Source organism: Doryrhamphus excisus, chromosome 18 (genome assembly GCF_030265055.1).
Source record: "Doryrhamphus excisus isolate RoL2022-K1 chromosome 18, RoL_Dexc_1.0, whole genome shotgun sequence".
Taxonomy (NCBI): Eukaryota; Metazoa; Chordata; class Actinopteri; order Syngnathiformes; family Syngnathidae; genus Doryrhamphus; species Doryrhamphus excisus.
In genome coordinates this window covers 14,309,910-14,336,634 of record NC_080483.1, presented here as the reverse complement: position 1 = coordinate 14,336,634, position 26,725 = coordinate 14,309,910, and the positions used below count along the sequence as shown (strand labels likewise).

The window sequence follows — 26,725 nt, the reverse complement described above, 5'->3', positions numbered from 1 at the left end:
CAATGCGTTTATTATGTACTTTGTAGTCCATTATCTTTTCTATTGTTTTAATGAGCGGAACAAGACATTAAATTTTATAAAACCATTTAAAAGGGCGGCACGACGGATCTAGTGGTTAGCGCGCAGACCTCACAGCTAGGAGACCAGGGTTCAATTCCACCCTCTGCCATCTCTGTATGGAGTTTGCATGTTCTCCCCCGTGCATGCGTGGGTTTTCTCCGGGTACTCCGGTTTCCTCCCACATTCCAAAAACATGCTAGGTTAATTGGCGACTCCAAATTGTCCATAGGTATGAATGTGAGTGTGAATGGTTGTTTGTCTATATGTGGGTGTACCCCACCTCTCGCCCGAAGACAGCTGGGATAGGCTCCAGCACCTCCCCTCGTGACCCTCGTGAGGAAAAGCGGTAGAAAATGAATGAATGAACAATTTAAAAGGTAAAATATCTTTCTACATATTATTTTTTTTACAGTACACTTTTTGAATCACATTATAAATAAAACTGCAAAACACAATTGTTCTTTTACCTTAAACACACACACACACAGAGGTGTTTCAGCATCTTAATGCAACAACCATCTTCAAAATGTTATATAAAAAGTAGTAGTACTCCCATTACTTCTTTTGTACCCATAAAACATGCTGGTCGATATGAGACATCGTCAGTTTGGTTGGAAAAACTCCAATAAATTGCATTTCACTGCCGCTTTTATTGTGGTAAGCAGTGAAAAATGCATTGGTGGGTCTCAAAGGACCCCCAGAGTTCTGTTCAGGCAATATCTTTATCTGCTATGTTTTCCATACAACAGTGTTCCGACTGTTCCGGGATTTGCGGGAAATAAATGTGAGCTTTGCGCTCATCGTCGCGCTCGATGTGTTTGAGGTGTACGAGCAGATGAAGGGCGTAGGCGAGCACCAGGAGCAGGATGAGAGAGGTGACCAGGCCCATCAGGATGGCTGGTGTTAAAAAGGTGGTGCAGTCACTCACTGGAGAGAACCTTCCGGAAGTCACATTGAATGCCTGAATCTGAGGATGATAATAATAACGGAAGATGACATTTGACCTGGTGAGTGTTCTCGGTACAGCAGATGAAGGAGAAATTCACCTGGAAGTCCGTGAAGGTGATGGTCCAGCGGCGGGCGTGCTCGCTGTGAGGCTGCAGCAGGGCGCTGTAGCGTTCCAGGCTGCTGACGTGCGTGCAGTGGTAAGAGGATGTGGACGGAGCGTACACCTCGCTGGCATTGAACACGGCCTCTTCGGAGACGTTGTAGAGCAGGGAAATGCTGTCCACGGAGAACCACCACTGGCCTGAAGCCTCGTAGAAAGTGTTGGACAGTTGCAACCTTGGGTGAAGAAGACGTGTTGAGAACATTTAGCAGCATTAAATGACTCATACTGGCCACTAGGTGTCACTAGTTGATTGCCGGCCACAATTATTGCAGGTTTGAATGATCTCAACAGGCATAATTATTATAATCATAATAATAAAAATAGGGAAATATTGTGGCTGTATTCCAGCTATAACTATAACACATTTATTGAAACATAGCACGACTGTTATTTATATGTTAAATGGCTTATTTTCTCATTTCTATTAGTGTAAAAGTGGACATAGGGGTGCTATTCTATGTCCAGAGGGCTCTAATAATATTAAAAACTGTATGTAGAAGGTCATAAAAAGGGTTTCAATGCTTACATTCATTCATTCATTTTCTACCGCTTTTCCTCACAGGGGTCGCGTGGGGTGCTGGAGCTTATCCCAGTTGTCTTGTACACCCTGGACTGGTGGCCAGCCAATCACAGGGCACATATAGACAAACAACCATTCACACTCACATTCATACCTATGGACAATTTGGAGTCGCTAATTAACCTAGCATGTTTTTTTGGAATGTGGGAGGGAACCGGAGTACCCGGAGTACTCCAGCTATAACTATAACATATTGAAACACTCATGAGCATGACTGTTATTTATATGTTAAATGGCTTATTTTCTCATTTCTACTAATGTAAAAGTTGACATAGGGGTGCTATTATATGTCTAGAGGGCTCTAATAATATAAAAAAACGTATGTAGAAGGTCATAAAAAGGGTTTCAATGCGCTAACTACAAAAATATATGATTTATAAATAAAGGATCCTACTTGGCGGAAAGATCCGGAACCATTCATTCATTCATTTTCTACCGCTGATCCTCACAAGGGTCGCGGGGGGTGCTGGAGCCTATCCCAGCTGTCTTCGGGCGAGAGGTGGTCGCCAGCCAATCGCAGGGCACATATAGACAAACAATCATTCACACTCACATTCATACCTATGGACAATTTGGAGTCGCCAATTAACCTAGCTAGTGTAAAAGTGGACATAGGGGTGCTATTCTATGTCTAGAGGGCTCTAATAATATTAAAAACTGTATGTAGAAGGTCATAAAAAGAGTTTCAATGCTCTAACTAAAAAAAGATATGATTTATAAATAAGGGATCCTACTTGATCCGGAACCAATTAACCACAATAAATGAGAGATTACTGTATCTCACAAGCAAAAATATTTTTTTTGTCGTACTGCCTAAGCAGCATCATTGAGATCTTCTTAAGTATCTGATTCTCTAAAGTTATGACTGACAGATCAATCATTACCTAATGGAAAGGCCTCTCAAATCGTCCACATCTCCAAACCTCATGACCAACCTGGTGAGGACAGACGGATACTGATCAAGTATCGGACAGGATCACAGCAGAAGGTAATCCTCCATGTTTGTTACACATACATAGCTTTGTCCTGGCGGCACACGGACTGTGTGGTGTCCATGGACTTGTGAGGAGAGAACGCACGTTCAGTCAGGTCCACCTGCTTCTGCCTTTCGTAGCGTAGAGACAACTTCCTGGCCTGGAACATGATGCACGGCTTCCCATTGGACAACACCTGCGGGGGCCAGAGTTAAGCTACAATGGAAATATCACCACACGCTTCAATGTGCACTACACAAAAAAGTGCCATCGGCTGTACTAACTAAAAATAGTGATTAAAATAACTCTAATCATTCATTTATATTCATTCTGAAGATGGTACGACCTTGAGGGGAGGGAAAGAAACTGCAGCTCCTGACATCTGAAGCAACTTCCTCCGAGGTGTGTCAGCAGACTGTAAGGGAGACAAAAAGTAGAAGGAGCTTTTTATGGCCATATTGTGTACCTGGGAATCCTGCATCTGAAAATTATACTGTACATATAACAGAAAACTACCTGCAGTACTTTTACGACTTGGTCAGCCGCTTCTTCTGAATCTGTAGGAACAACAACTTCTTGATGTAACGAACAAAATGGCCTAAATTCTCACCGTAATACTAAATACTTTCAGTGTATATTCTGTAATATAAATAGATGTACTCACCAGGGGAAGGGGCTGCAGCTGCACTGTGAGAAAAAGGGGCAAAACGACATGATTAATATAACACAATAACACATTTTCATAATTATATTTGCCATAAAGAGACTGAGCTACTAACAACTCGTGAACCTGACAGTCATTTTTTTGTACACGTCTAGAACATATCCTTGCAATTATGTTGTTAAATCCTTCCCATTTCATAGTCTGTCGCAAGCCAAAAATGGTGTACTGGGTCAAGGCGGTGCAGATTGAGGATTGTGTAGATTACATAATCATAAACACACACACACACACATACACACATACACACAGGAGGCGCTCAGCCAAGAGGAGATTTTGCAGCTTCTGTCGCGTCGACAGCTGCACAAGTTAAATACGAGCAAAAGCCAACATCCAATGTCAGTATTGTGTAAGTCAGACAACAGAGTCATTCAATCAAATTAATCTGCATAACCCCCCCCAAAAAATGCAACTAAATTAACCAAATGCATCTTAATGTTAGTCATAACAATCACGCTAATGTCCAAAGTCAGTGCTCACTACTCATTACTACCTGCAGAGGCACTGGTTGTTGCAACTGGGATATGACAGCGGACATGGTATCTGTAAAGCTGAAGTCAAAACAGAAAGTGTTCGGTCTATGTGGCGCAAAAAAAAAAAAAAGTAAAAGTAAAAGCGTCTAAACATTTCAATACTGACCCAAAAAGCATTAACAATAGAAAAAAACAAAAGAATAGGGCGGCACGGTGGTCTAGTGGTTAGCGCGCAGACCTCACAGCTAGGATACCAGGGTTCAATTCCACCCTCGGCCATCTCTGTGTGGAGTTTGCATGTTCTCCGGTACTCCGGTTTCCTCCCACATTCCAAAAACATGCTAGGTTAATTAGCGACTCCAAATTGTCAATAAGTATGAATGTGAGTGTGAATGGTTGTTTGTCTATATGTGCCCTGTGATTGGCTGTCTTCCCACCAGTCCAGGGTGTACCCCGCCTCACGCCCGAAGACAGCTGGGATAGGCTCCAGCACCCCTGCGACCCTCGTGAGGAAAAGCGGTAGAAAATGAATGAATGAATGAAAACAAAAGAATGACAAGATGAGACACGATGAGAGCGCCCCCTATTGACACAACCGTGTAGTTTCACTTTATGGCTGCCTCAAACTACTAGCTACTGCAACCTAACCTAAAAGATGTAATAGTAGGAGACAATGCTAACACCACCCGTTGTTAACTTAACTTCAGCCATAAAGGATGTAAGGATGTAAGGATGTGTAGAAAACAGAGCCTTAAAAAGCATCGATTAGTGTCAAGCAGAGGTCAAAGGTAAAATAACGCCCACCCCTCCTGTGGAAGCCTACCACGTGTGTTCCTCACCTACCTGCCAAACCGCTGTGGCTCAAGACCGGAAGACGATGATGGATGATGGAAAAGGAGGAGAGTGAGGAGGATGCAGCAGTGTTTGGGATATTTGGGAGCCATCACTCCAGTGTGATGCCAGCACACTCTCCCCCTGCCCGCTCGATCCCCTAATCGACTTTATTCGGTCCACTCCATGAAAAGCCCCCTGACTGACTCAGAAATCAACCAATCAGGAAATACATACATGACAGCGCGTGCTAAGATAGCTCCGCCCATCGCTCAGTTTAGTTTGAGGTCACCGAATTAGACTTGTATTTACAATGTCAATGGATTCATAAATTAATAAATTGTAATATATTACAGTTATAAAACATTTCTTCATTTTTGACCAGTTTTGAGCAGAACTAGTTCAACATATATGCAGCATTGCAGAATTATTACTAGTGATTACTAGCTTGCCTATACATACAATTCCGAGTCTGTATTATAAATAAAAAATTTACATGTTAATATTGTTAAATGAATTACAATACCTGCTCTCTTTGATGTTAGCTTCATGTGTTGAAGCCGATGTGTGGGAGGAGAAAATATCTTTCAATAAAATATTACTGTGTAGCATTCAACCCCTGCATTTCTATTTGTGTATAAAACAGGGAATATTCCCTCCAAATCAAACTAAAATTCCGTTTGTTCTGATATATTACAATTTAATATTTAAATAAACTAAGTAAACAACATTGTAAAATGCAAAATAAACGAATACTGTACATCAAGTAAGTACGGGTTTGGTATTTTAAAACGGGCATTCTCTGCAGACGCCTTTACCGGGGTCCTGAGATCCAGACATTGCCGCGGTGCATCTTGGGTCTTTCCTTTCCACCCCAGGCTCTGTTCGGCAATCATGGGTACGCTTCAAGCCTTCGCTTTTTTGACAACTAATCCTCGTCACTGAAGTGATGTATTTAAACGATTTTTCACACAATAACCTCAGGGATTACTGTAGAAGTTTTTATGAGATGAGAAGCTTTGGGTGGGAAATAAAAACGGAGCTATCTTATCCACTCGTGTCGCCGCAACGTGGAGCGGCCATTACACGGGCGCTCGGTGTTAGCATAGCTAGCTAGCTAGCTAGACGAAATATGTCACTGCTTTTTTATCCTTTATTGTAAATAATACGTCATTAATATCATGTCATAATGCGATTTAGGTTGTACAAGCTTCGGTGTGTAACTGGTGTTAGTGAGTTGGTTGTTACTGAAAAGAGCAGCTTGTTACCGATTTAAGATAACCGTCCGTTTACAGGTTCCTGTAATTTAATGCACAAGTATTTTGGTCTCTTAGTGCACCAATACCTTTTATATATTTACATCTGTTCAAGCCAGGTTGTGGTTTTTATGCGTATTTTGGCCGTTAGCTTCATGTAGAATGTTTCCTTTGCTTTTCAAACTAGTTAACTATTTTGTACTATTTTTATTTATATGCTAAAATAGACATTTGAAACCTAAACATGGAAATTGAGTATTGCAATGTTTGTGCTGGAAAGGTTTACATGCTGCTTGTGATTTATAAACAAAAAAATGACTTGTTTAGTAAATGGTACCTTTTTGTGTTCTTCCAGGAAAGTGTCGTGGTTTGCGCACAGCCAGGAAGCTCCGCAATCATCGCCGTGAGCAGAAATGGCATGATAAACAGTACAAGAAGGCCCATCTGGGCACTGCCCTCAAGGCCAACCCTTTTGGAGGAGCTTCTCACGCCAAAGGCATCGTCCTTGAGAAAGTGTAAGTATCAATTAGCTTAGCCTTTAACAAATCGGTTCTTAGTTTGTGCGTCTTAACGGTAATAACGTTTACTGACCGTTGTCTTTCTCTCCAGTGGCGTGGAGGCTAAGCAGCCCAACTCCGCCATCAGGAAATGTGTGAGGGTTCAGCTCATAAAGAACGGCAAGAAGATCACAGCCTTCGTCCCCAACGACGGTTGCCTCAATTACATTGAGGTGAGACAATACATCCGTCTTAAACAGACAAACGCTTCGATGTCGGTCCTCATATCTTCCTGTCTACTCACTCTACAGGAAAACGACGAGGTTCTGGTGGCAGGTTTTGGCCGTAAAGGTCACGCCGTGGGTGACATTCCTGGAGTTCGCTTCAAGGTGGTCAAGGTGGCCAACGTGTCCCTGCTGGCGCTCTACAAAGGCAAGAAGGAGAGACCTAGGTCATAAATTGTTGCGGCATAAAATAAACATTTTCAAAGAATTTCACTGTCTTGGATTTTTTTTGCCGTGTCTATTTGTGTTGCAGCAACACACAGTACATGCAAAACAAATGGCTACTAAATGACTACATGTATACAATATGCTGTATATTGTGAAGTCTTCGATGAAGGTAGAGCGGGTTGTCCAGAAACTGAAACTGTCCCTGGGCGAGACCATGTAAAGGAACGAATCCAAGGCAGCTGTGGATACGGATGTAGTGGACCACCAGTTAAGGAATGAATAGGCTTCACTGTGATGTGCTTTGGCTATCTGGTAAGGCACTATATATATATATATATATATATATATATATATATATATATATATATATATATATATATCCATTATTGTGAATAGGTTGTGCAAGTGTAATTGTGTTGCTTGCAGAAAATGTATGGGGCGGGGGTACTAAACAGTAAAACCCTTGGAGCTGGAACATCTGAACTTATTCAGCAAAAATGAATATTTTTAGGCAGATAGCAGTAATGTATATCCAGGATTCTTTTCCTATTCACTTTCAATGTATGGTCGAAAATGTATGGGGGGGGGGGGGTACTAAACAGTAAAACCCTTGGAGCTGGAACATCTGAACTTATTCAGCAAAAATGAATATTTTTAGGCAGCTAGCAGTAATGTAGATCCAGGATTCTTTTCCTATTCACTTCCAATGTATGGTCACTGTTGCTAGTAAGACACAAATATTGGTTTATGTGTCTGTTTAACTGATGTTAATTACAAAAGCTTAGAAAAGACACAAATGTCATAATTTACTAGTAATGCAGTGGTTTTCAAATTGGGGTGCAAAACTTTAAAAAAAAAAATGCAAATGAGTGTCTCTGCAAGAGTGCATGTTATTTGGGTTTAGTATGATTAAAAGAGGTATTATATCATTTTGTAAAGAAGTGTGACGTGGAGTTGACCTTGGTGGCCTGTCAGTAATGTGACTAGTCACTGCTCTCACATCTAAATATAGCATAACGGCTACCGGACGACAACAACAACACTAGCAGGGTGCTGCAGCTAACGAAGAAAAGGTCAACTCTTTTTAAAAATGTTTTCAGTGTAGAAGATTATTAAGGAAGAGCAAACAACCGATTTTCACCTGAGGAGCGGCAACGGACAGGAAGGAGAAAGGAGAAAAGCCAAGTGATCCCATTTGGTAAATGAACATGTTGAACTGTTAGTCATGTGAATGAGATAAAGAGGTTTTTCTCCATTAATTCTAGAATGCTAGTAGACAAGAATCTAGAAGAGATTGGTCCTGATGTCTGGCTGGATGTGACATAAACATAAAAAAAGATTGTTTTGATACTACAAATCTGCAGGAAAATGGTGGAAATAGGCACGATATGCTGATGTGTGCATCCTGTATAATGATATATAATTTGTGACTCTTAGCATGGAGTTCAAAGCGCTAGGAATGGAGGATGAGGAGGACGATGCAGCCATGCAGTACATAATCGAGCAGAGTCTGCAGGACAGCAACAAACGCAAGGACGTCCACAGACCATCTTCTACGACAAGAGGTGACAGGAGGTCAGATATCTGATAACAAGCATATGTCTGTTAATATTAGCATTTTTTTTAAATACACATGTATTATTGTCTAGTATTATGATGTGAAATGTTAAATGTGCTTTTCTTGCAGCTCTAAGTGTGCAGAGTCTATATTCACTGCTATAAGGCAAGGTGAGAGAACTTGATCCCATCAATGATAACAACGTAAATATTAAAATGTACTCCAAGATGGCTTGTATCCATCATGCAGGCAAAGAGAAGCTTGTGGAGGAGCTGCGTCTGAAGAGGAGAGATTCTTTCCTCCAGACGGACAGCAGAGGATGGACGCCTCTCCACGAAGCTTCAGCCCAGGCCAACCAAACCATCCTGGAGCTCACCTATGGAGGTCAGTGTCAGAACCCATGAGAAAGTGACGCCACATTCATCACCTTGAACTTTTTCAAGCTTCAGGTCGAGAGGCAGTGGAGCGTCAGACACAACGTGGAGAGACACCCCTCTTCCTGGCGGTGGAACGAGGTCTCATGGACAATGCCGCCTTTCTCCTTCAGCACGGGGCCCGGCCTGACACACAGAACCAGGATCTGGACTCACCGCTGCTTTTAGGTAGGCCGCCTATGGAGGACAGTGAAATCTCCAACTATAGAGATCCATAGGTATGAATGTGAGTGTGAATGGTTGTTTGTCTATATGTGCCCTGTGATTGGCTGGCCACCAGTCCAGGGTGTACCCCGCCTCTCGCCCGAAGTCAGCTGGGATAGGCTCCGGCATACACTAGTGAAGTAGCATAAAAAAATGGATGGATGGATGAATTGTACCAAGCAGATGCTAACATGAATAGCATGTCGCTAAAAGCATAACGGTGAATGATTAATAATAGTGGTTAATTTGGTACCCCCGCCTCTCGCCCGAAGACAGCTGGGATAGGCTCCAGCATACCCTAGTGAAGTAGCATAAAAAATGGATGGATGGATGAATTGTACCAAGCAGATGCTAACATGAATAGCATGTCGCTAAAAGCATAACGGTGAATGATTAATAATATTGGTTCATTTGGTACCCCGCCTCTCGCTGGGATAGGCTCCAGCACGCCCCGCAAGGATAAGCGGTAGAAAATGAATGAATGAACTATAAAAAAATGACCTCATTGTCGTCTCCAGCAATCCGGTCGGGCTGCATGGACCTGGCGAAGCTGCTTCTTCAGCGAGGTGCGGCGGTCAACCAAGCGGGTCTCCACAACCGCTGCCCGCTCCACGAGGCCTCTCGGCTGGGCAGAGCCGATCTAGTGAGCCTGCTCCTGGAAGCTAAGGCGCTGCCGGACGCCCGTAGTCGCTTTGGTCTTACACCGCTGGCACTGGCTGTTCAGGCGGGTCACTTGGAAGCGGCGGATGTCCTGCTGAGGAAAGGTAAGGGAGGTGTGACACCAAAAACATCATGGTTTGTGGCGTTAGGTCATTGAGAATCCAAAGGATTAACTCTGCAAGTGTGTACAGTGTTTTTGAATGCTATCACGGATTATGATGATAACCATAGACAGCACTGGACTTGCCATGAGACAAACACAAGCAATCCATACTTCCCAGATTATTATTTTTTTATAATTTTATTATTATTTTTTCTTTAGTTTAAAACTACATTTTACTATTTTTGTTCCCATGTTTTTCCCATTCTTGAATTCCGACAAGATTATTCCATATTACTGCTTGTGTGCAGATTAATTCGAAAAACAAGAGATTGATCGACAGACACAGTTTGAAGAAAACTGATGAGGTTTCCGCCCACATTCCAAAAACATGCTAGGTTAATTAGCGACTCCAAATTGTCCATAGGTATGAATGTGAGTGTGAATGGTTGTTTGTCTATATGTGCCCTGTGATTGGCTGGCCACCAGTCCAGGGTCGCCTGAAGTCAGCTGGAATAGGCTCCGGCATACTCTAGTGAAGTGACATAAAAAAATGGATGGATGGATGAATTGTACCAAGCAGATGCTAACATGAATAGCATGTCGCTGAAAGCATAACGGTGAATGATTAATAATATTGGTTAACTTCTTTTTACACTTGCGTGACAGATAGTGTTAAAATGTGAGTTAAAGTATTGTTGCATGGAAACATAATGAAGGTGTTATGATTGACTCTGGAACAGATTGTAGAATTAACTACATTATTTCTGATAGGGACCCCTTCAAATTAATTGAATTAATTAATTTTAATTTTTAGACGGGCAGCACGGCGGTCTGGTGGTTAGTGCGCAGACCTCACAGCTAGGAGACCAGGGTTCAATTCCCATCCTCGGCCATCTCTGTGTGGAGTTTGCATGTTCTCCCCGTGCATGCGTGGGTTTTCTCCAGGTACTCCGGTTTCCTCCCACATTCCAAAAACATGCTAGGTTAATTGGCGACTCCAAATTGTCCATAGGTATGAATGTGAGTGTGAATGGTTGTTTGTCTATATGTGCCCTGTGATTGGCTGGCCACCAGTCCAGGGTGTACCCCGCCTCTCGCCCGAAGACAGCTGGGATAGGCTCCAGCACCCCCGCGACCCTCGTGAGGAAAAGCGGCAGAAAATTAATGAATGAATGAATGAATAATTTTTAGACAGATATAGATCCTTTGTGTTTGCCTTTGGCTTCTGATCAGGAGCGGACGTGATGTCTCAGGCTCAGGACGAGGCCTCCATCTTGTACGAGGCGTGTGCGAGTGGAAATGCTTCTGTTGTGGAGCTTCTGCTGGAATACGGCGCTGACCCCAATGTGGCTAAACAGAGCGGGCACCTACCAATCCACCGCGCCGCTCACAGGGGACACCTGCAGTAAAGCACAAACCAAAATACAGAATATATTATTGCATGAAATATGATTCATAATTGAGTTACTGCATGTGTTCTGTGCAGGACTCTGAAACTGCTGATTCCAATAACGTCAATGGAAGACATAGACAACAGCGGAATGAGTCCGCTACACAGTGCAGCGGCTGGAGGACACTCACATTGCATCAAGGTGCGTGTCCACATGCTTCACGACTCTGTGGTCCATGGTAATAAACATCAAGACATGTTCCTCCAGGTGCTGCTGGACCAAGGCTTCGACCCAAACTACATGCTGCATCCTTGCGTGCGCCGAGGCTATGACGACGAAAGGAAGTCAGCACTCTTCTTCGCCGTGTCCAACAACGACGTTCCGTCCGTCTGCATGCTGCTGGAGGCCGGAGCCATGTCCAACCAGGACCCGGTCAAATGTCTGCAGGTACGAGAGCATGTTCGTTAACACCACAATGTTTTATCTTTTACTATGGTAATGGTTTAATTTCATTTGAACATGCATCAGATTACAATTGAATGCATCCCATAATCAGTTCACAGTTCCACATGTCCAAAAGGAGTAGGAAGAAGCAAAGCTTATTAAATCCTACCCCTTCATCTGGTACTTTTACAAATCAGTAACTGTTACATTTGTTCACTTCCTGCTTTCGTAATATAGTTTAAGTTTTTTTCTTTTTTGTTGTTTTTTTTATTTTTGTCACATACTGAAGTACGAGGTGATATGACCATACAATGACATAATGGGTACCATAGTAATTGTCGATATAGTGATACATATGTATGTATGTTGTATGTATGTTTGTTGACGCTACACTTGGCTGTTTGGACTAAGGACCATAACATTTAACTGCATAGTATATATATTTTGACCTACATTGTTTTGGTTTTAGCATGTAATTTAAAGTCAAACATTTGGCCATCCATGCTGTAGCCTGAACACCATTTGTGTTGAGTTAACACTAGCATCTACAATCATAAATATATCATACTGTTTCGTGGTTGAATTTGACCTGTTATTAGTCAGAAACTGTCCATATTTAAGCAAATGTTATGTATTTTTTGCTTAAATATTCCCCTTCAAGCATAATAAAGGCTAAATTAACTAAAATACAATTCTAAGCCATTCAGAAGATGCATTCAAAAAACATGATGCTATGTAGTATTCTACACTGGCCACTAGGTGTCAGCATTGTTCCTGTAATGTTTGGTGACACACAAGGAGCCGGCTTTTATTGCAATTTGCAGTCATCTTACTACAGGCACAATAATAACATGATAATAGTCATAATAATCACAATAACAACAAAGTCTAATGTTGTGGCCGTAATTCACTCCTACCTAAAACTCAACTCTGAACCCTCAACGTCACTTCCTGTCCTCCACACATCCGTAACACATTTATTGTAACACATATCAGCACGTGTTTCGGGGACTCTAATCATGTAATGAAGAGTGATGTAATGATTAGAGTATGTTTAGATGTAATGATATAACCATAGTAAGTGTCAATATAGTGATATTTATCACATACCACAGTATTAATTGGCCCTGTACCCTAGAAACCGCCCATGAATGATACTGTGTCAAAGCCCAGGGCAGTGATACTGATAAAATATAGAGTTTAACCATGACCAGTATCAGCCCCCGCTGCTCTGGTATCGTGCCCGTGAAACAACCAATCAGAGAATAGCGCACGATTGCTTAGTGCCTAGTGCTTCTCCAGTCACCAAAAAACCCAAACTTGATTAATGGAACTTTAATTGTCAGACATTGATAAGATAAGACTGTTGATAAAATATTATTGTTGAAATATTTTTGCAATTATTGTTTACACTGTTTAGATATAATACATATAATACAATATAATACAAACAAAATGGTCTTTTGATTAAATAGTACATGATAATAAGCTCATGATTAAATAGTATGTGATAACAAGATCATCTCATGGTTTGTCTGGTATCAGGCCCAGTATCATGCCCCCGCGTGCTAGTATCAGCCTGATACTGACACTTGGGGGCATGATACCTGGCCTGATACCAGACAAACCATGTGATAACCTATAAATATAGCACATCATGACTGGTTCAAGACTCTTCATGAACAGTTACTGGTATAACTTCTTTTTACACTTGCAGTACTTGACACCTACCAATGCTTTACTGTTGTATAACAATGTTATTTTAATAACATACCAAATCGATGGTAGATACAGTCTGACAGACAGAAGACATCTTGTGACTTTCTGCAAGCTCCACTGTATTTGCATTATTTCTTAGTGGGAAAATGAATGTGAAATTTAAACACTAGTTTAACCGATTGGACGGTGTCGCTGATGTGTTGCTATGCCATCTTGGCAGGTCGCTCTGCGTTTGGGCAACTACGAGTTAATCAAAGTGTTGCTGAGGTTCGGCGCCAACGTCAACTTTTACTCCAGAATCAACACAACACACTTCCCCTCTGCCCTGCAATACGCCCTCAATGACGAGGTAATCGCTTCACGTCTGCTTCAGGGGCGCTTCTTGGGTATGACTGTCTGTGTGTGTGTGTTTCAGGTGGTTCTCAGGATGCTGTGTAGCTATGGTTACCACGTGGAGCGCTGCTTCGACTGTCCCTATGGCAACAGATCCCACGTTCCAGAGGACTACGAGGGCTGGACCAACACTGTCATCAAAGACACGATGGTAACCAGAACTAAAATCGACAATGGACGTATGCTGACAGGCGTGACTGTGTGTGTGTGTGTGTGTGTGTGTGTTTGTCAGCGCAGTTCTGCGAGGTGATCACCGTTTCGTGGCTCAAGCACCTCTCGGGTCACGTGGTTCGGGTCCTGCTGGACTATGTTGATCATGTGACCTTATGCTGCAAGATAAAGGCGGCCCTCATGGAGCAGCAGCAGTGGAGCGACATTTGTAGGCTGCAAGGTGACATGATAACGCTATTGCTTACAGCCTCAAGGAGTCGCATTGACACGGTAGCCGGGGATTGCTATGATATGCTGTGATGTATTAACCATTCTTATAGTACATTGCTAAATGGATACACATTAAGACCTTTGTAGATTTGTTGTTAGAATGTGAGGATGTACCTGATGAATAATCTTGAGTGCTTATTTGGAGTCACATTGACGCGGTAGCCGGGGATTGCTATGATATGCTGTGATGTATTAACCATTCTTATAGTACATTGCTAAATGGATACACATTTGTAGATTTGTTTATGTGCAGATGTACCTGATGAATAATCAAGAGTTATTTGGTCCTTCCATCTCCTCAGAGAACGCTCGCTGCCTGCAGCATCTCTGTCGTTTAAGGATTCGCCGTTGTCTCGGTCGTCTTCGTTTGCGGTCGCCTGTCTTCATGAGCTTCCTGCCATTGCCGGGGAGACTGAAGGACTATGTCCTGTACCGGGAGTACGACCTTCATGGATGACAAGATGCAAATCAGCTGGGATGACAACAAACACAAAATTTAAGTTTTTTTTGTGTGTGTGAAACAATCAGATATAGTTGCCTTTTTTGTGACGTCTCTGTGCTGTAGAAAGCCAGAATTCTAATTAAAAGTATTTCAGTTTTAATTTTAACCAACTATTCTGACAAGTACATCTTACTCACTTGCTGCACAAAAATCAATAACTTCAAACAGGAGGCCAAAAAAAACATCTGGAAAGTTTTAATCTCACTTTCACTGTTCTACCAAACAGTGGGGATGGTGTCATCTGTAGAAAATAAATGGAGACAACAGACATGACAACATACATGTGAGGAGGAGGAGGAGGGACAAGAACTAGAATGTTGGACCGTGTGATGGTGAAATCACTATAAATAGGTTCAACGTGCATCCAACGCCTGCAAAGGTTACGTGAGGCAAAGCAAAAATGAGACACACACACACACACACACACACACACACACACACACACACTCAACCTGTTGGATGGTGCCAAGCAAAGTTTGGCTGGAGTGTCCTGTGGCCAAACAGACAACAGTATGCTGAATTAATACTGTTAAATATTCCCCTGAAATGTCATCACTCTGTGAGCACATAATCTCTTTTTTTTTTTTTTACACTTTTGGGAGAGACATGGAAAATATAAGACATTTACCCACATACATAGAGGTAAAGGTACAATAAAAAAATAAATTATCACCTCAATAAACCAAAAAAATAAAATATTACTATTTGTTCTCTCATTCTTAATGGCTCCAGCTTCTGGAGCGTCTGTTGCTGACCAGCAGGGGGCAGTAAATTGCCACCACATCCGCTTTCTGGAGGGACGCATAACTGCGCACAGCTGATTTGCTCTGAGCGGTAGGCGCTGACCAATCACGAGACAGTGGACGATGGCACGTTTGTGGTGACGTCACCAGAGGAGGACGTGCGTCATTTTTAAAGCATGACTGGCTGGCTGGCTGACAGTTGAGCATTTCAAATGCACCCATTTGACAATATTGTACGACAGTGTTTTGAAACTAAAATAAAAAAATCAGGTTGTGTTGTTTTGGTGATTTTTAAACATATTTTTTCCCAATAAGATCACCCGGAACAGACATCCACAAAAGACTTGCTATTCTAGAGTTTGGTAACAACAAATCCCTTTTTAAAGAGGTTCTGAAAATGTAGTGGAAAAGTGCAGGTCATTTCAAAAGAGGGGTGGGATGTACTTGACTAAATAATATCAAGTTTGTGCACCAAGTACAGTACTCTTGACATCACATCCAGAACATGCTGTACTTATAGTGACTCTTTTTCCAGCATGCCCTGGGATTGTGTCTGAAGAAAAAAAAAAAAACAGCATTATGACAAGACATGGTCACTTCTGGTCTTTTCATGGCCTTTGTTAGGGAATATACCCAACACATACCTCACAAAGATCTATTTGTGACTGAAGCGATGGCCAAGTGGATCAATTTGAATGACAAACTATAGTGACAATACAAAGCACAAAGCAGTTGGAAAGCGTCTCTACTTCTCACGGTTGAGATTCTCCCTGCTCAGGGAACAAAAAGAAAAAAAAGTCTTCACCTCTTGTCGCTATCTATTGCTTTAAAAGATGTGCCTGGAGCAATCACCTGTGCAGGTTTGGTGAAGAGAAAGGGGGTGGGAGGTTGGGGTTGATTGACAGCACTGACCACTATGATGGTCACGGGGTTTGGGGCGGAGGGAATGCATCATATCATTGTGTGTGTGTGTGTGTGTGTGTGTTGAGCCTCAAGTGCAGGTCAGATGTATTTCGGGCTCCACGGTCCTGCCTCGTGGCTGTTGCTATAGTTACTACTGGACTGTAGAATGCCCATGTTGCCATGGCGATGTTGTGAGGGATCCACTTCTGTTAACGAGACGTCGAGACGTCTGCTCCTGAACAGATGTTCCACACTACTGACGGTTGTCGGCCCGCAGGCTCTCCAGGATTTGGATCAGGCTTTCCAGCCCGAGCACATATCCCCGGTCGGGTCCATCATGCACTGCCGTGTCGCCGCGGAAACCTTTAAAGGTGGAGTGGGCAAAGTCGATCATACGAACGTCCACCAGAGGGGGCTGCTGGGGCGAGGGGGCCGAGGGCGCCGGAGGGAGGGGGATTAGGCTGGGAGCAGGGCAGGGAGAGTCTGGATGGGGGTGCGGCGAGGGGGTGGAGTGGCAGCCTGACTTTGTGGGTGGGGCCACGGGGGGAGGATGAGGTGAGGGTGGAGCCACCGGTGCGGGTCCCTGATGGGCCGGCGGGTCCGGGTCCTCCTCGTGGCTCATGTCGGCGGCGCAGGGAGTGTCGGTAGCCGGAGGCGCAAGGGGCGTGGGACAAAAATGAGGCTCTTCAGGACCCCCGGCGGTCTTCTGTCGGACAACGAGCTGTCCAGGACTGAAACCCGCGGGAGGCTCAGGCTTCTACGAGTGAACAAAGAGGTTATCAGCACCAGAATGGAATATCTCATCCATTTTGCACACTCCAAAGCAGTAGGGGGCAGCATATCACTAAGAATATAGTCACTTACAATGTGTTGCAATGGTTATTAATTATGAGTGAGCATAATTACGAGTAAGAGGATGGCATCCAGGTAACACATTTTATCATCAGGTACTGTTTGCATAGTCAGTACCAGAAGTTAGCCAGTTTTGTCAAGACCTTGTTCCAATGTAGACACAAGGGGGGCGTGAGTGGTTGATTTTGGAATCAAGACACCAATGTCTTGACTTCTATGACAAACCGTACAACAACAAAGTTTACCAACCCAGATCTGCCGCTGGGTCCAATCGGTAATCCATCCTCGGCCTTGTTTGAGCACATCATCACAGGAGAGTCCTGTTTTGTGTTGACTACTCACCTTTCCCTCGTAGATAATGAGCAGTGAAGACGAGTAGAAGCGATAGGACGCCTGCCGCTCCAGCACCGCCTTCAGACTGTGAAGCTTATTCAGGATTGGCTCAAAGAGATCCCGCCTCAGGCCCCGCCCGTTGTGCAGGTACTGGTAGAGGGCCTGGCGGAAGCCTTCGATGGACAGGCCGCGGCCGTAGTACTTGTTCCTGCAGAGGTAGTGGCTGGTGTTGAGCTGGTACACCTGCAGAGACACGTGAAGACACCTCATTATGCAACAACATGAAGGCCCCGGTGGCGGTAGCTATACTACTTTACCTGCATGCCACAGAGTCGCACCCCCAGTGTCGCTGAGGTGCTCTGCTCGCACTTCTTTATTTGCCGAGCTGCCTTCTCCTCCGAGGCGTCATCCCCGTGCTGCCTGGTGCCCATCTTCAAGTCCAGGATGCAGGGGTACGAGAAGTGGTGAACCACATTCTCCAACAACAGGAACTCTGGATCAACTCCTGTTAAGGAGGTAACCGTTGACGATGCATGTAAGCTGCAGTTCTAGAATATAATAAACCATAACCAGAGGAGTGAAAACTCTTGTTGCCGCAAAGGAAGAACATCTGCATGTCTTTTTGTAGCTACAAGTGGTGTCCGTGGACAAGCAGGAGATGAAAATACGATCGTTGACCTGTTAACTTCCTCCTCACTTCGCACCAGCCTCACCCATGTTTACATCCTGTACCTGCCTCCTATTGTTGTGGTACACACTGGAGTCCATGACTACCTATTATTCCACATACAATACGGTCATTTGTACACTTGTCTGAGGAATGTGAATGTGAAAACTCTATTCTGATTGCCACTTAAAACAAGTTGCCAGAAGAGGATACTGAAGAGTTTTCGGTCCTTGGACTCAGACCTCATACGGCTGAGCTGCTGCTTGTGGCAGCGGAGGCTCCAGGGATTGTGGCTGATTTTCTCTGAGCTCAAACCGCTGTTCCAGTCCAGCATCTGGAAGGGAAGGTCCAAGTGAATCTTTGGTTCCACTCTCGGACTCTTCAGCTCCGTGAGATTGCTGCGTGGGAGGACAGACAAGAGTTCGGTTGTCAGGTCGGATTTGGTCATGATAATAAATGAAGGCAACGGACGCGATAAATAAAAACAAACTTGATCATTTTGCCAGCCTCAATATATCGACATGTGTATGCGTGTGGCTGCACACCGGACGAGTGGTTAGCACACAGCTAGGAGACTTGGGTTCAATTCCACCCTCGGCCATCTCTGTGTGGAGTTTGCATGTTCTAACCGTGCACGCGTGGGCAATGGTGAGTGCACACAGAGCAGTACAAGTGAGTAGTAAAGCAGTGTTTACACTTACACATACAATGAATTGTACTGCAATTTGCAATGGTAATGTATTTATGGCAAAATGGTCTCAAAATAATGTTGACAACAATATTGTTTATCGGCAATAATTTGTGGCTTATTTACTCAAAATTTGTTATGAATCTGCAAACAGAAATAAATAATTCTGTGATGGGAAATCTCGATGGGATAAAACTAAGAGTGAAAGAGAGTCGATCACCCAATTATGATTAAAATAACATACTTATCAGAAGAATCTGTGTCGCGATCGCTTCGCTCCTCCTTGTGTTCCGAGGAGGAGGAGGAACGATGGAGGCTGCGGCGGGAGTGTTTCCTCCTTGGCTGCTCCCTCTCGGGTGCCTCCTCATGCTCGCCGGCCCCGGCCTCCGCGTTGCTGTCGCCGTAGGGGTACGCCACCAGATTGATATAGCCGTCAGAGTCACCTTCAAAACACACTAGCACCACACCTGATGGGAAGAAGACATCAAAACGTTAAGCTTGGCTGTCCAGATCAATAAAAGTCTGTATCAGTCATCTGTCTGTTTAAATATGCATAATAGAGACGGACAAAATCCAATTGGGAAGCAGATTGCACATAATTAGATGGGACAACCTGGGTTATTTCAGCATTAAATTGCTATTTTTAGTTGCTCATTTCTGCTAAGGGACACGCTGATGTAATTTTGCTCGCCAAGGAGAAATCAACCTGAGGAGTATTCTCTCCTAGCTCCGTCCACAGAGGAGCAAGGCATCTTCTCTCTGGCTCCGAATCCACAAACAACAACAAAACGTGCAATGACATCTGATCATGTCAAAGAGCTTCTGGTTGAGGCGCCTGTGTGTCTACTGCTGTGATGTCAGTAGGACATCTTTTAGTGGGCACAGATCCAGAGCTAAATATAGACACCCCACGGACAACTGTTGTCATGGCACTGTGACCCGCAGGACCTCGCAGCGTAGCGCAGGCGGCTCTGGTGGGGATGCAGCCGCAGTGTGGGTCGGTGGCCTACTGTGTCCCATCCAGAGCGGGAAATTAATTTATGTTTTATGTGCAATTTCTTTTTTTTTTATTAAATGGTGACACATGGGGGTACATAAATATACTTGTACCTACACAAACCTGTGTAATCTTTTGAATTCCAGCAATTCTAATGTACAATGTACTACTGTACAATCAAAGCTCCTTTTTTTACCCCCCAATATTTGAAAAGTTCGGTTATGGTAAAATTTTGCTCAATTTTCGTTTGCATGTAATAGACTTGTCCGTTTGCCCTTTACTGTACTCGTTCATTCATTTTCTACCGCTTTTCCTCACGAGGGTCGCGGGGGTGCTGGAGCCTATCCCAGCTGTCTTCGGGCGAGAGGCGGGGTACACCCTGGACTGGTCGCCAGCCAATCACAGGGCACATATAGACAAACAACCATTCACACTCACGTTCAGACAATTTGGACAATTTACCTAGCATGTTTTTGGAAACCGGAGTACCCGGAGAAAACCCACGCATGCACGGGGAGAACATGCAAACTCCACACAGTGGAATTGAACCCTGGTCTCCTAGCTGTGAGGTCTGCACGCTAACCACTAGACCGCCGTGCCGCCCCCTTTACTGTACTGTTCCATAAAATCAAGTGCCTAAACAAAGCGCCCTATGCGCCGCTGACTCAATTGTCCGTGCAAAGAGGGTGACAAATGCTATTAAACAGGAAGTACACATCAACAAAAGTTCCATCCATTTGTCATTTTATAATATTTTGCATTGTTTTCTGCATGTAAAACTATAATTATTCTCTATAAAATGTATTTTTTATTCATATTTTTGATGGTATGGAGCAAACTGGGATTGATATTATTTCCTACGGCAAAAATTGCCTCGGTTTCATTTTTTTCCCTGACCTTTTGAAAAGGATTGACAAAAACCAAGGTTCCACTTTATATAGTTCTTTCATAATGGCTATAAATCGAAGTTGTACAAAAACATTCGATTAAAGTAACATAACAAACAAGCTCTGCATGCTATTTAAAGTGCTTTTAGTGCAATGTTGGCCCACATATCAAAGCGGTGAAACAAGGCGACCGCTGATGTTTGTCAGTCTCTTTCTTTGTGCGCCAGTATTTGGTTTATTTAAAAGCAAACACGGGGACAGTCACGGCCATCAGTCAGGTGACGAAAACCAGAGCATTGTGCTTTTGTGTCGCTAAGCACATTCCTACTAAAATGTAAACAAGCCAGTGAGTGAGGTGACAGCATTATGTTACATTATGGGATGCATGCATGACCTTTCCTATGTTTTTGAGCCTCTGATCATTTCGGTGTCATCTGATAAAAAACATGTTTGGTTATGGCTATAAAAATAGCATCTTATTAGCGCAGGAGTGCTTTGCATCAATCTGTCAGTTGTTGACACTGTGTGACCTCTGCAGGAGCGCGAGGGTGACAATGTGCATTTAGCCCATGGTGTGCGTGTAGTGTATTTACTGTCACAATAAATGCCATGGCTGCAGAGTGCGCTGGGCCTGAGTCAGCAAAGCAAGATAGAATGTGGTACCTTTGTACTCCGGGGTGAACTCCTTCATCTCTGGAGGCAGAGACTCGTAGAAACGCTGCTCCCTGCTGATCAGAGGCTTGCACACCGTGTGGTCATCATAGCGCATCATACTGGTATGACCCCCCACCTGCAAACACACAGGTGCGGGTGCATGAAAACAGCGGAAAAAGGAAAATAGCTCATATGAAAGACAGCAGAACTTTGGGACAAAGCAGCTATTATTACAGAAATACAGTAAACCTCGGATATATCGGACTCGGATATATCGGAAATTCGCTCACAACGGACAGATAAAAAAGAACCAATTTTTCTGTAATGCATTTCCAATAAAAATTCATTGCATATGTCGGATTTTTTATAACGGATTTTGCCTATTTCGGACAAAATCTCCAGTCCCGTTCCAATGCATTTCCATTGAATTTCCCTCGCATATATCGGATGGCCGCATCGTGGCGCTCCGATTCGCCGAATCGTGACAGGCCGCTATACGACGTCATTTGCAGCGTTGCCTGCGCGTCCAGGTACATTGGAAACATAGTCAAGGAAGTGCCTTTTTATAACGGATAAAATCCGATTTACGCATATACCGGATATAAATCCGATATATGCGTAAAGCGGACATTTTCCGGTAACGGATTTCGCTTATATCGGACAAAACCAGTGGGAACAATTGAATCCGATATATCCGAGGTTTACTGTATTACAATATTTTTTTCCTACTCACCTGGTGCATGAAGGGCTCCAATGGAACACCGCCTCCTCGGGATCGAAGTGAAGCTCCTCCCCCTGGCCCCGCCCCCTGTAGCTTGTTGTCCATGTTGTTGGTATGAGGGAGGCACATGGCTCCTGGCGGACGAACCGCACCTCCTCCTGCAGAGGCGGGCATAGATTTAACATGCAAACATGCAACTCGACGGTCTATGTGCTCCAGCTCTTACCTGGCACATGGGCTCTGGCGGGCAGTGACGGTGAGGGCGGGGCGCAGGGCACCACGGGCTGCTGGGAGCGCACGCCGGCCCCAGGGGGAGGCGGCGCCAGACCGAAAAACCACCTTGTGAGTTCTCCAATCAGAGTCCTCCACTCCACCGCCGGCAGGACAGCGACCCGCTTAGGACGGGGGGAGGGGTGTGGTGGTCAGGAGTGGGCAGTGGAAGCCAGAGAGAGTGCCACGATGGTGGAGCTCACCGCTGGAAAAGATGCACACAACAAGGTGAGGTCAACGTGATGAAATAAAAAGCACAAAAGGCGAGTGAGGTTTGTTGTCCGCCATAAAACTTCCCCAGATGTTCTCCCGGCAGATGTTTCAAAGTCCCAGCTGCTTAGTGGTTCAAAACATCAGCAGTTATTTGAGAGGATGTTTAGCGATTCAAGCTGCGTTTCAGCACAAACACAACAGTTAACGAGGTGGAATCAAAGCTGCTCTGTTGCTGAGGAACATCAACAATAAAAACCGCAGGGAGAATTATTAGCATGAGAAACAATGACACCGGATAGCAGAATAATGGAAACAGTAAAGGCATCAAATACTAGGGACGCAAGGCCAAAACCAAATGCTAAATTCTAAACTAAAATCTAAACTAAACTGTAAGAAATGTGTTATTTGTTGACAATCCAACTGGTTGGTTGTCTGCTGGGACAAACATATGAGTCACACTCATATGTGACTTTACTCATCCGTATACACCAGTCATTATTTGCACTATGACCCATTGATCATTGCACTAAAATTAATATATCTGCTCCTGAATATGCTCCTGTGCAATACTATGTGTATATTTTGGATATCTTGTACATATCTTGTATATAACTTGTTAAATTGTCTTTTTTACTCTTTTTTTTTTAACTTGACTACTGCACTGAAAGGAGAAGCCCTCCAATCTTGTTCTACATCTTGTATAATGACAATAAAGGCCATTCCATTCCATAAAGCTGATAAATTACTAAGAAAAAGCAAACTCATGGAGTGGACTAAAAACAATAAATGTACAGTAAAAGGTTCTGGGACAATTTCTGAGCCCATGTTTGTTTATCAACTAAATGTACTGAGGAAATAAAACTAGGGATGTAAAATATATATAAATTTTTCAACTACCGATAAGAGCCACTGTGGCTCCAAGGGCAATCAGTTAGCCGGGATAGGCTCCAGCATACGCCCGCGACTCTAGTGAGGATAAGCAGTATAGAAAATGGATGAATGGATGGATGGATGTGGCTCTGAGGGCTCACTAACCAACAAAAGCCGCTATCTTCAACTATGGTAAAGGGTTGATCGTTCGGTCGTCCGTCCAAATCACAAACCACTGTTTGCACCTTTAAAACGCCATGGTGATCAAAACAAACATCGGGCGTCGTAGTGATGCTGGCATTCCAGGTGGCTGATAAGGTTTGATGTATTGAAGCTGTGATGTTTTATTTGGTGTCACGAGAAAAAAAATCCCACTTGATCAACGCCATGTTTGTTTACAAGTGAGTCTTTTTGTGCGCTGCTAAAAAAAAAAAAAAAAATTGAAAAAGACCCCATAAAAGTCAGGAGAGTTCTTGCAATGGTAAAATACTTCAAAGTTTTTCTTTTAAACATTTAATTTCTTTAAAGACTATTAAATTACAGACAGTGGAAGCCCATGTGCCGTACGCTCTAATGGTGTTTCCATTTTAAGTGTTCTATTAAAAGCCTTTCGGTTGGTGATGCACTGCTGGCGTTTTAATGTGATGTTTGTGACACTCAGGCGCTTTTTTATTAATTAGTCGCCTGTTTGCATAAACCCAATGATGGCGATGATAAATGGGTGTAAACACTCTGTGGTTCACCAATGTATTCAGATGTCATGTACGATGTTTCACTTTGCACACCTAAATGTGTCTCCTTGGAAGTTGTGGCACACAAACAACAGGTGTGTGTGTGTGTGTGTGTAGCAGGTTTTGAAGCGGAGGGCAAAGTCAAGGACAACAAAAGCCACTCGTCCCTCCCACAAATACTACCCTCTCCCTCCCAATTACTTTGTCAGTGACATTAAAAGAAACCATTGAATCTGTATTTTCTGTAAGGTATTTAAGCCAGGTGTGGTGAATGAATGGAGAAGGCAGCCAATCGGTTTAAGACGCGCGCAGTGGGAGATAAGTGGTGCCATCTGCCGTGACTGTGACAGAGCTGTGTGATCACAACTGGCTGATTAAGAGTCTATTTCGGACCGCAAGACTCCACGTAGAACAGATTACCAGATTTCCCAGGACTACCCTACCTACAATCTAAACTGAATTAGCATCAATGAGATTGTTACATAGTACTTACAACCGCTCCATATTAAGACCATGGGAGTGCTTTTTTTCTTCTTTGTTTTTCCATATAAAAAAGTAATAGATTGCCAAGAAAAGATCGTTAAAAGGCCAAGGAAGAAAACATCACATTTGGATTCAGTGTGGCCTTGGTAGAAGTCGAGGATTCAAAACCTCTCGGGTCACAACTAGCCTATGCATTTGAATGTGACGATGCGGAATTGCCATTTTAAATGATATACAGTAAACCTCGGATATATCGGATTCAATTGTTCCCACTGGTTTTGTCCGATATAAGCAAAATCCGTTATATGCGTATACCGGAAAATGTCCGTTTTACGCATATATCGGATTTATATCCGGTATATGCGTAAATCGGATTTTATCCGTTATAAAAAGGAACTTCCTTGACTATGTTTCCAATGTACCTGGACGCGCAGGCAACGCTGCAAACGACGTCGTATAGCGGCCTGTCACGATTCGGCGAATCGGAGCGGCACGATGCGGCCATCCGATATATGCGAGGGAAATTTAATGGAAATGCATTGGAACGGGACTGGAGATTTTGTCCGAAATAGGCGAAATCCGTTATAAAAAATCCGATATATGCAATGAATTTTTATTGGAAATGCATTACAGAAAAATCGGTTCTTTTTTTATCTGTCCGTTGTGAGCGAATTTCCGATATATCCGAGTCCGATATATCCGAGGTTTACTGTATATGAAATAACAAAAACTGTACTTTCTGGCCAATGTCCTGGCAAAATGAGTGGACGGTGAAAATGAATGATACTGAAGGGGGATTAATACATCTTTCTGATAGCCTTGAGGAGGCAATGTCCAACAACTGGCCATGGAGGGTGTATGTACACACACACACACACACACACACACACACACACACACACACAAGCAGACTTACATCAGAGCGGTCACTCACTGCCTGCTGCTAGTAGTCACGTCACTTATCCCTCATCATCAGAGAGTGTAGAGGCATGGAGCTACAAAACAAAATCACAACAAATGAAATATAATTCAACATCTAAGCGCTTATATGGGAAGTAGCTGCCCTGAGAAATATGTCGTTTTTTCCTATCCGACCTGATGGCGCTTGAGAGGTGCTTCAAAAAGAAATGGGTGAAACTACCTCAATCGTTATTTAACAAAAAGACTTGAGGCTGTAATTGTTTTTTTTTTCATTATTATTTTCAACAAGCTTGTGAGCTGTAGAGTTATGTAGAATTTTGAGAGGAAAAAATAAGCCTGCAAAATAAAATAAAAAATTTCATTTAAAAGCTTTTGATATTCCGATTACAATGTTAAATTATCTTGAGAAATTAGTTTCTCAATTGTTACATGGTGTGCTTGCATTGTTATGCCATATTTAATAATGACTTTATTTTATTAAAGGTTGTAGAAATATGATATATCTGTAATAATTTGTAGGACAATTATAGTCCAGGAAAATGTATTGTTGACAGGCCTAATTACAGCCTTCCATGTGGGATTTCTTACGGTTTGCAAATAAGCCAAACAGCGTTGGATGTTACAGGAAGCTGTGGCGTTGCAATAATCCTTCTACAAATGCGTGATGAGGTTGGGTGTTCCCCAGTTCTGTGCCATCACGGAAAACTTTTACATGACAAGTTTGCACTCAGCTGCAATGCCATTTTCGGACTTTAAAAAAAAAAAAAACATAGCCACACGGCTGATTTTGCTAAACACGCTAGCACATGCTGCTGTAATCATGTGGGTTCTGCAATTAATCTTGTTTTTTTTTTTTTTTTTAGCCGATATTGGACTGATAGTCGATATCAATATTAAATCAGGGCACCACTACACGTAACACTAATGAGTCAAGCCCCCAAGAGAAAAAATGGCTAATTGGGCCCACTTGGTACACTTGGAAGTTAGC

At 43.3% G+C, this 26,725-nt stretch overlaps 4 protein-coding genes across 14 annotated transcripts in view; 2 read left to right on the top strand and 2 right to left on the bottom strand.

Moving 5' to 3' along the window:
* Nucleotide 1: 1 nt before the first annotated feature.
* Nucleotides 2-5,562, bottom strand: atp6ap1la (ATPase H+ transporting accessory protein 1 like a). 3 transcript variants are annotated; one of them, XM_058054933.1, is made up of 9 exons: nt 5,277-5,562; nt 4,763-4,952; nt 3,390-3,412; nt 3,242-3,282; nt 3,072-3,140; nt 2,767-2,921; nt 2,636-2,686; nt 1,107-1,344; nt 2-1,027 (listed from the first exon to the last, which is right to left on the bottom strand). In XM_058054933.1, exons 2-9 carry the CDS (start codon nt 4,861-4,863, stop codon nt 770-772), a joined length of 936 nt encoding a protein of 311 aa, XP_057910916.1. In that variant the 5' UTR covers nt 4,864-4,952; nt 5,277-5,562; the 3' UTR covers nt 2-769. The 3 variants fall into 3 exon arrangements, with proteins under 3 accessions (XP_057910916.1, XP_057910917.1, XP_057910918.1); XM_058054934.1 differs by lacking the exon at nt 5,277-5,562 and having other exon boundaries at nt 4,763-5,178; XM_058054935.1 differs by lacking the exons at nt 4,763-4,952; nt 5,277-5,562 and adding an exon at nt 3,505-3,713.
* Nucleotides 4,988-6,995, top strand: rps23 (ribosomal protein S23). The gene is made up of 5 exons (XM_058055841.1): nt 4,988-5,037; nt 5,476-5,648; nt 6,362-6,521; nt 6,616-6,736; nt 6,815-6,995. Exons 1-5 carry the CDS (start codon nt 4,988-4,990, stop codon nt 6,959-6,961), a joined length of 651 nt encoding a protein of 216 aa, XP_057911824.1. The 3' UTR covers nt 6,962-6,995.
* Nucleotides 6,996-7,973: 978 nt separating this feature from the next.
* LOC131106033 (dynein axonemal heavy chain 12-like) lies at nt 7,974-15,449 on the top strand. Of its 3 annotated transcripts, XM_058054684.1 has the most exons (13): nt 7,974-8,153; nt 8,393-8,530; nt 8,643-8,683; nt 8,763-8,897; nt 8,957-9,115; nt 9,670-9,915; nt 11,148-11,319; nt 11,401-11,506; nt 11,573-11,752; nt 13,689-13,817; nt 13,884-14,012; nt 14,099-14,252; nt 14,605-15,449. In XM_058054684.1, the coding sequence occupies exons 2-13, from the start codon at nt 8,394-8,396 to the stop codon at nt 14,757-14,759; spliced, it is 1,743 nt and encodes a 580-aa protein (XP_057910667.1). In that variant the 5' UTR covers nt 7,974-8,153; nt 8,393; the 3' UTR covers nt 14,760-15,449. The 3 variants fall into 3 exon arrangements, with proteins under 3 accessions (XP_057910667.1, XP_057910668.1, XP_057910669.1); XM_058054685.1 differs by lacking the exon at nt 14,099-14,252 and having other exon boundaries at nt 14,605-14,785; XM_058054686.1 differs by lacking the exon at nt 14,605-15,449 and having other exon boundaries at nt 14,094-14,197.
* Nucleotides 14,207-26,725, bottom strand: part of ip6k1 (inositol hexakisphosphate kinase 1) — a 16,328-nt gene continuing 3,809 nt past the window's right edge. For 3 of the 7 annotated variants that reach the window (XM_058054687.1, XM_058054691.1, XM_058054689.1), the window contains exons 2-10: nt 25,733-25,811; nt 22,476-22,724; nt 22,262-22,407; nt 21,538-21,664; nt 19,235-19,457; nt 18,516-18,700; nt 17,953-18,128; nt 17,645-17,878; nt 14,208-17,207 (exon numbers count right to left, since the gene is read on the bottom strand). In XM_058054687.1, coding sequence (XP_057910670.1) covers nt 16,704-17,207; nt 17,645-17,878; nt 17,953-18,128; nt 18,516-18,700; nt 19,235-19,457; nt 21,538-21,664; nt 22,262-22,378 — 1,566 coding nt within the window. In that variant the 5' untranslated portion in view covers nt 22,379-22,407; nt 22,476-22,724; nt 25,733-25,811 and the 3' untranslated portion in view covers nt 14,208-16,703. Of the gene's footprint in view, nt 17,208-17,644; nt 17,879-17,952; nt 18,129-18,515; nt 18,701-19,234; nt 19,458-21,537; nt 21,665-22,261; nt 22,408-22,475; nt 22,725-25,732; nt 25,812-26,725 lie in introns of those variants that run through there. The other 4 variants (XM_058054688.1, XM_058054692.1, XM_058054690.1 and 1 more) reach the window with 3 other exon arrangements.

What these genes read in the sequence shown, in the direction of transcription:
- atp6ap1la (XM_058054933.1), bottom strand. Translation starts at nt 4,863, where the DNA reads ATGGCTCCCAAATATCCCAAACACTGCTGCATCCTCCTCACTCTCCTC. An exon ending in GAGCCACAGCGGTTTGGCAG is followed by an intron (nt 3,413 to 4,762) that starts GTAGGTGAGGAA and finishes TTTTTCTCACAG; the next exon opens with TGCAGCTGCAGCCCCTTCCC. An exon ending in TTTCTTTCCCTCCCCTCAAG is followed by an intron (nt 2,922 to 3,071) that starts GTCGTACCATCT and finishes TGGCCCCCGCAG; the next exon opens with GTGTTGTCCAATGGGAAGCC.
- rps23 (XM_058055841.1), top strand. Translation starts at nt 4,988, where the DNA reads ATGACAGCGCGTGCTAAGATAGCTCCGCCCATCGCTCAGTTTAGTTTG. An exon ending in ATCGCTCAGTTTAGTTTGAG is followed by an intron (nt 5,038 to 5,475) that starts GTCACCGAATTA and finishes AAACTAAGTAAA; the next exon opens with CAACATTGTAAAATGCAAAA. An exon ending in GTTGCCTCAATTACATTGAG is followed by an intron (nt 6,737 to 6,814) that starts GTGAGACAATAC and finishes CTCACTCTACAG; the next exon opens with GAAAACGACGAGGTTCTGGT.
- LOC131106033 (XM_058054684.1), top strand. Translation starts at nt 8,394, where the DNA reads ATGGAGTTCAAAGCGCTAGGAATGGAGGATGAGGAGGACGATGCAGCC. An exon ending in ACGACAAGAGGTGACAGGAG is followed by an intron (nt 8,531 to 8,642) that starts GTCAGATATCTG and finishes CTTTTCTTGCAG; the next exon opens with CTCTAAGTGTGCAGAGTCTA. An exon ending in GACACTCACATTGCATCAAG is followed by an intron (nt 11,507 to 11,572) that starts GTGCGTGTCCAC and finishes ATGTTCCTCCAG; the next exon opens with GTGCTGCTGGACCAAGGCTT.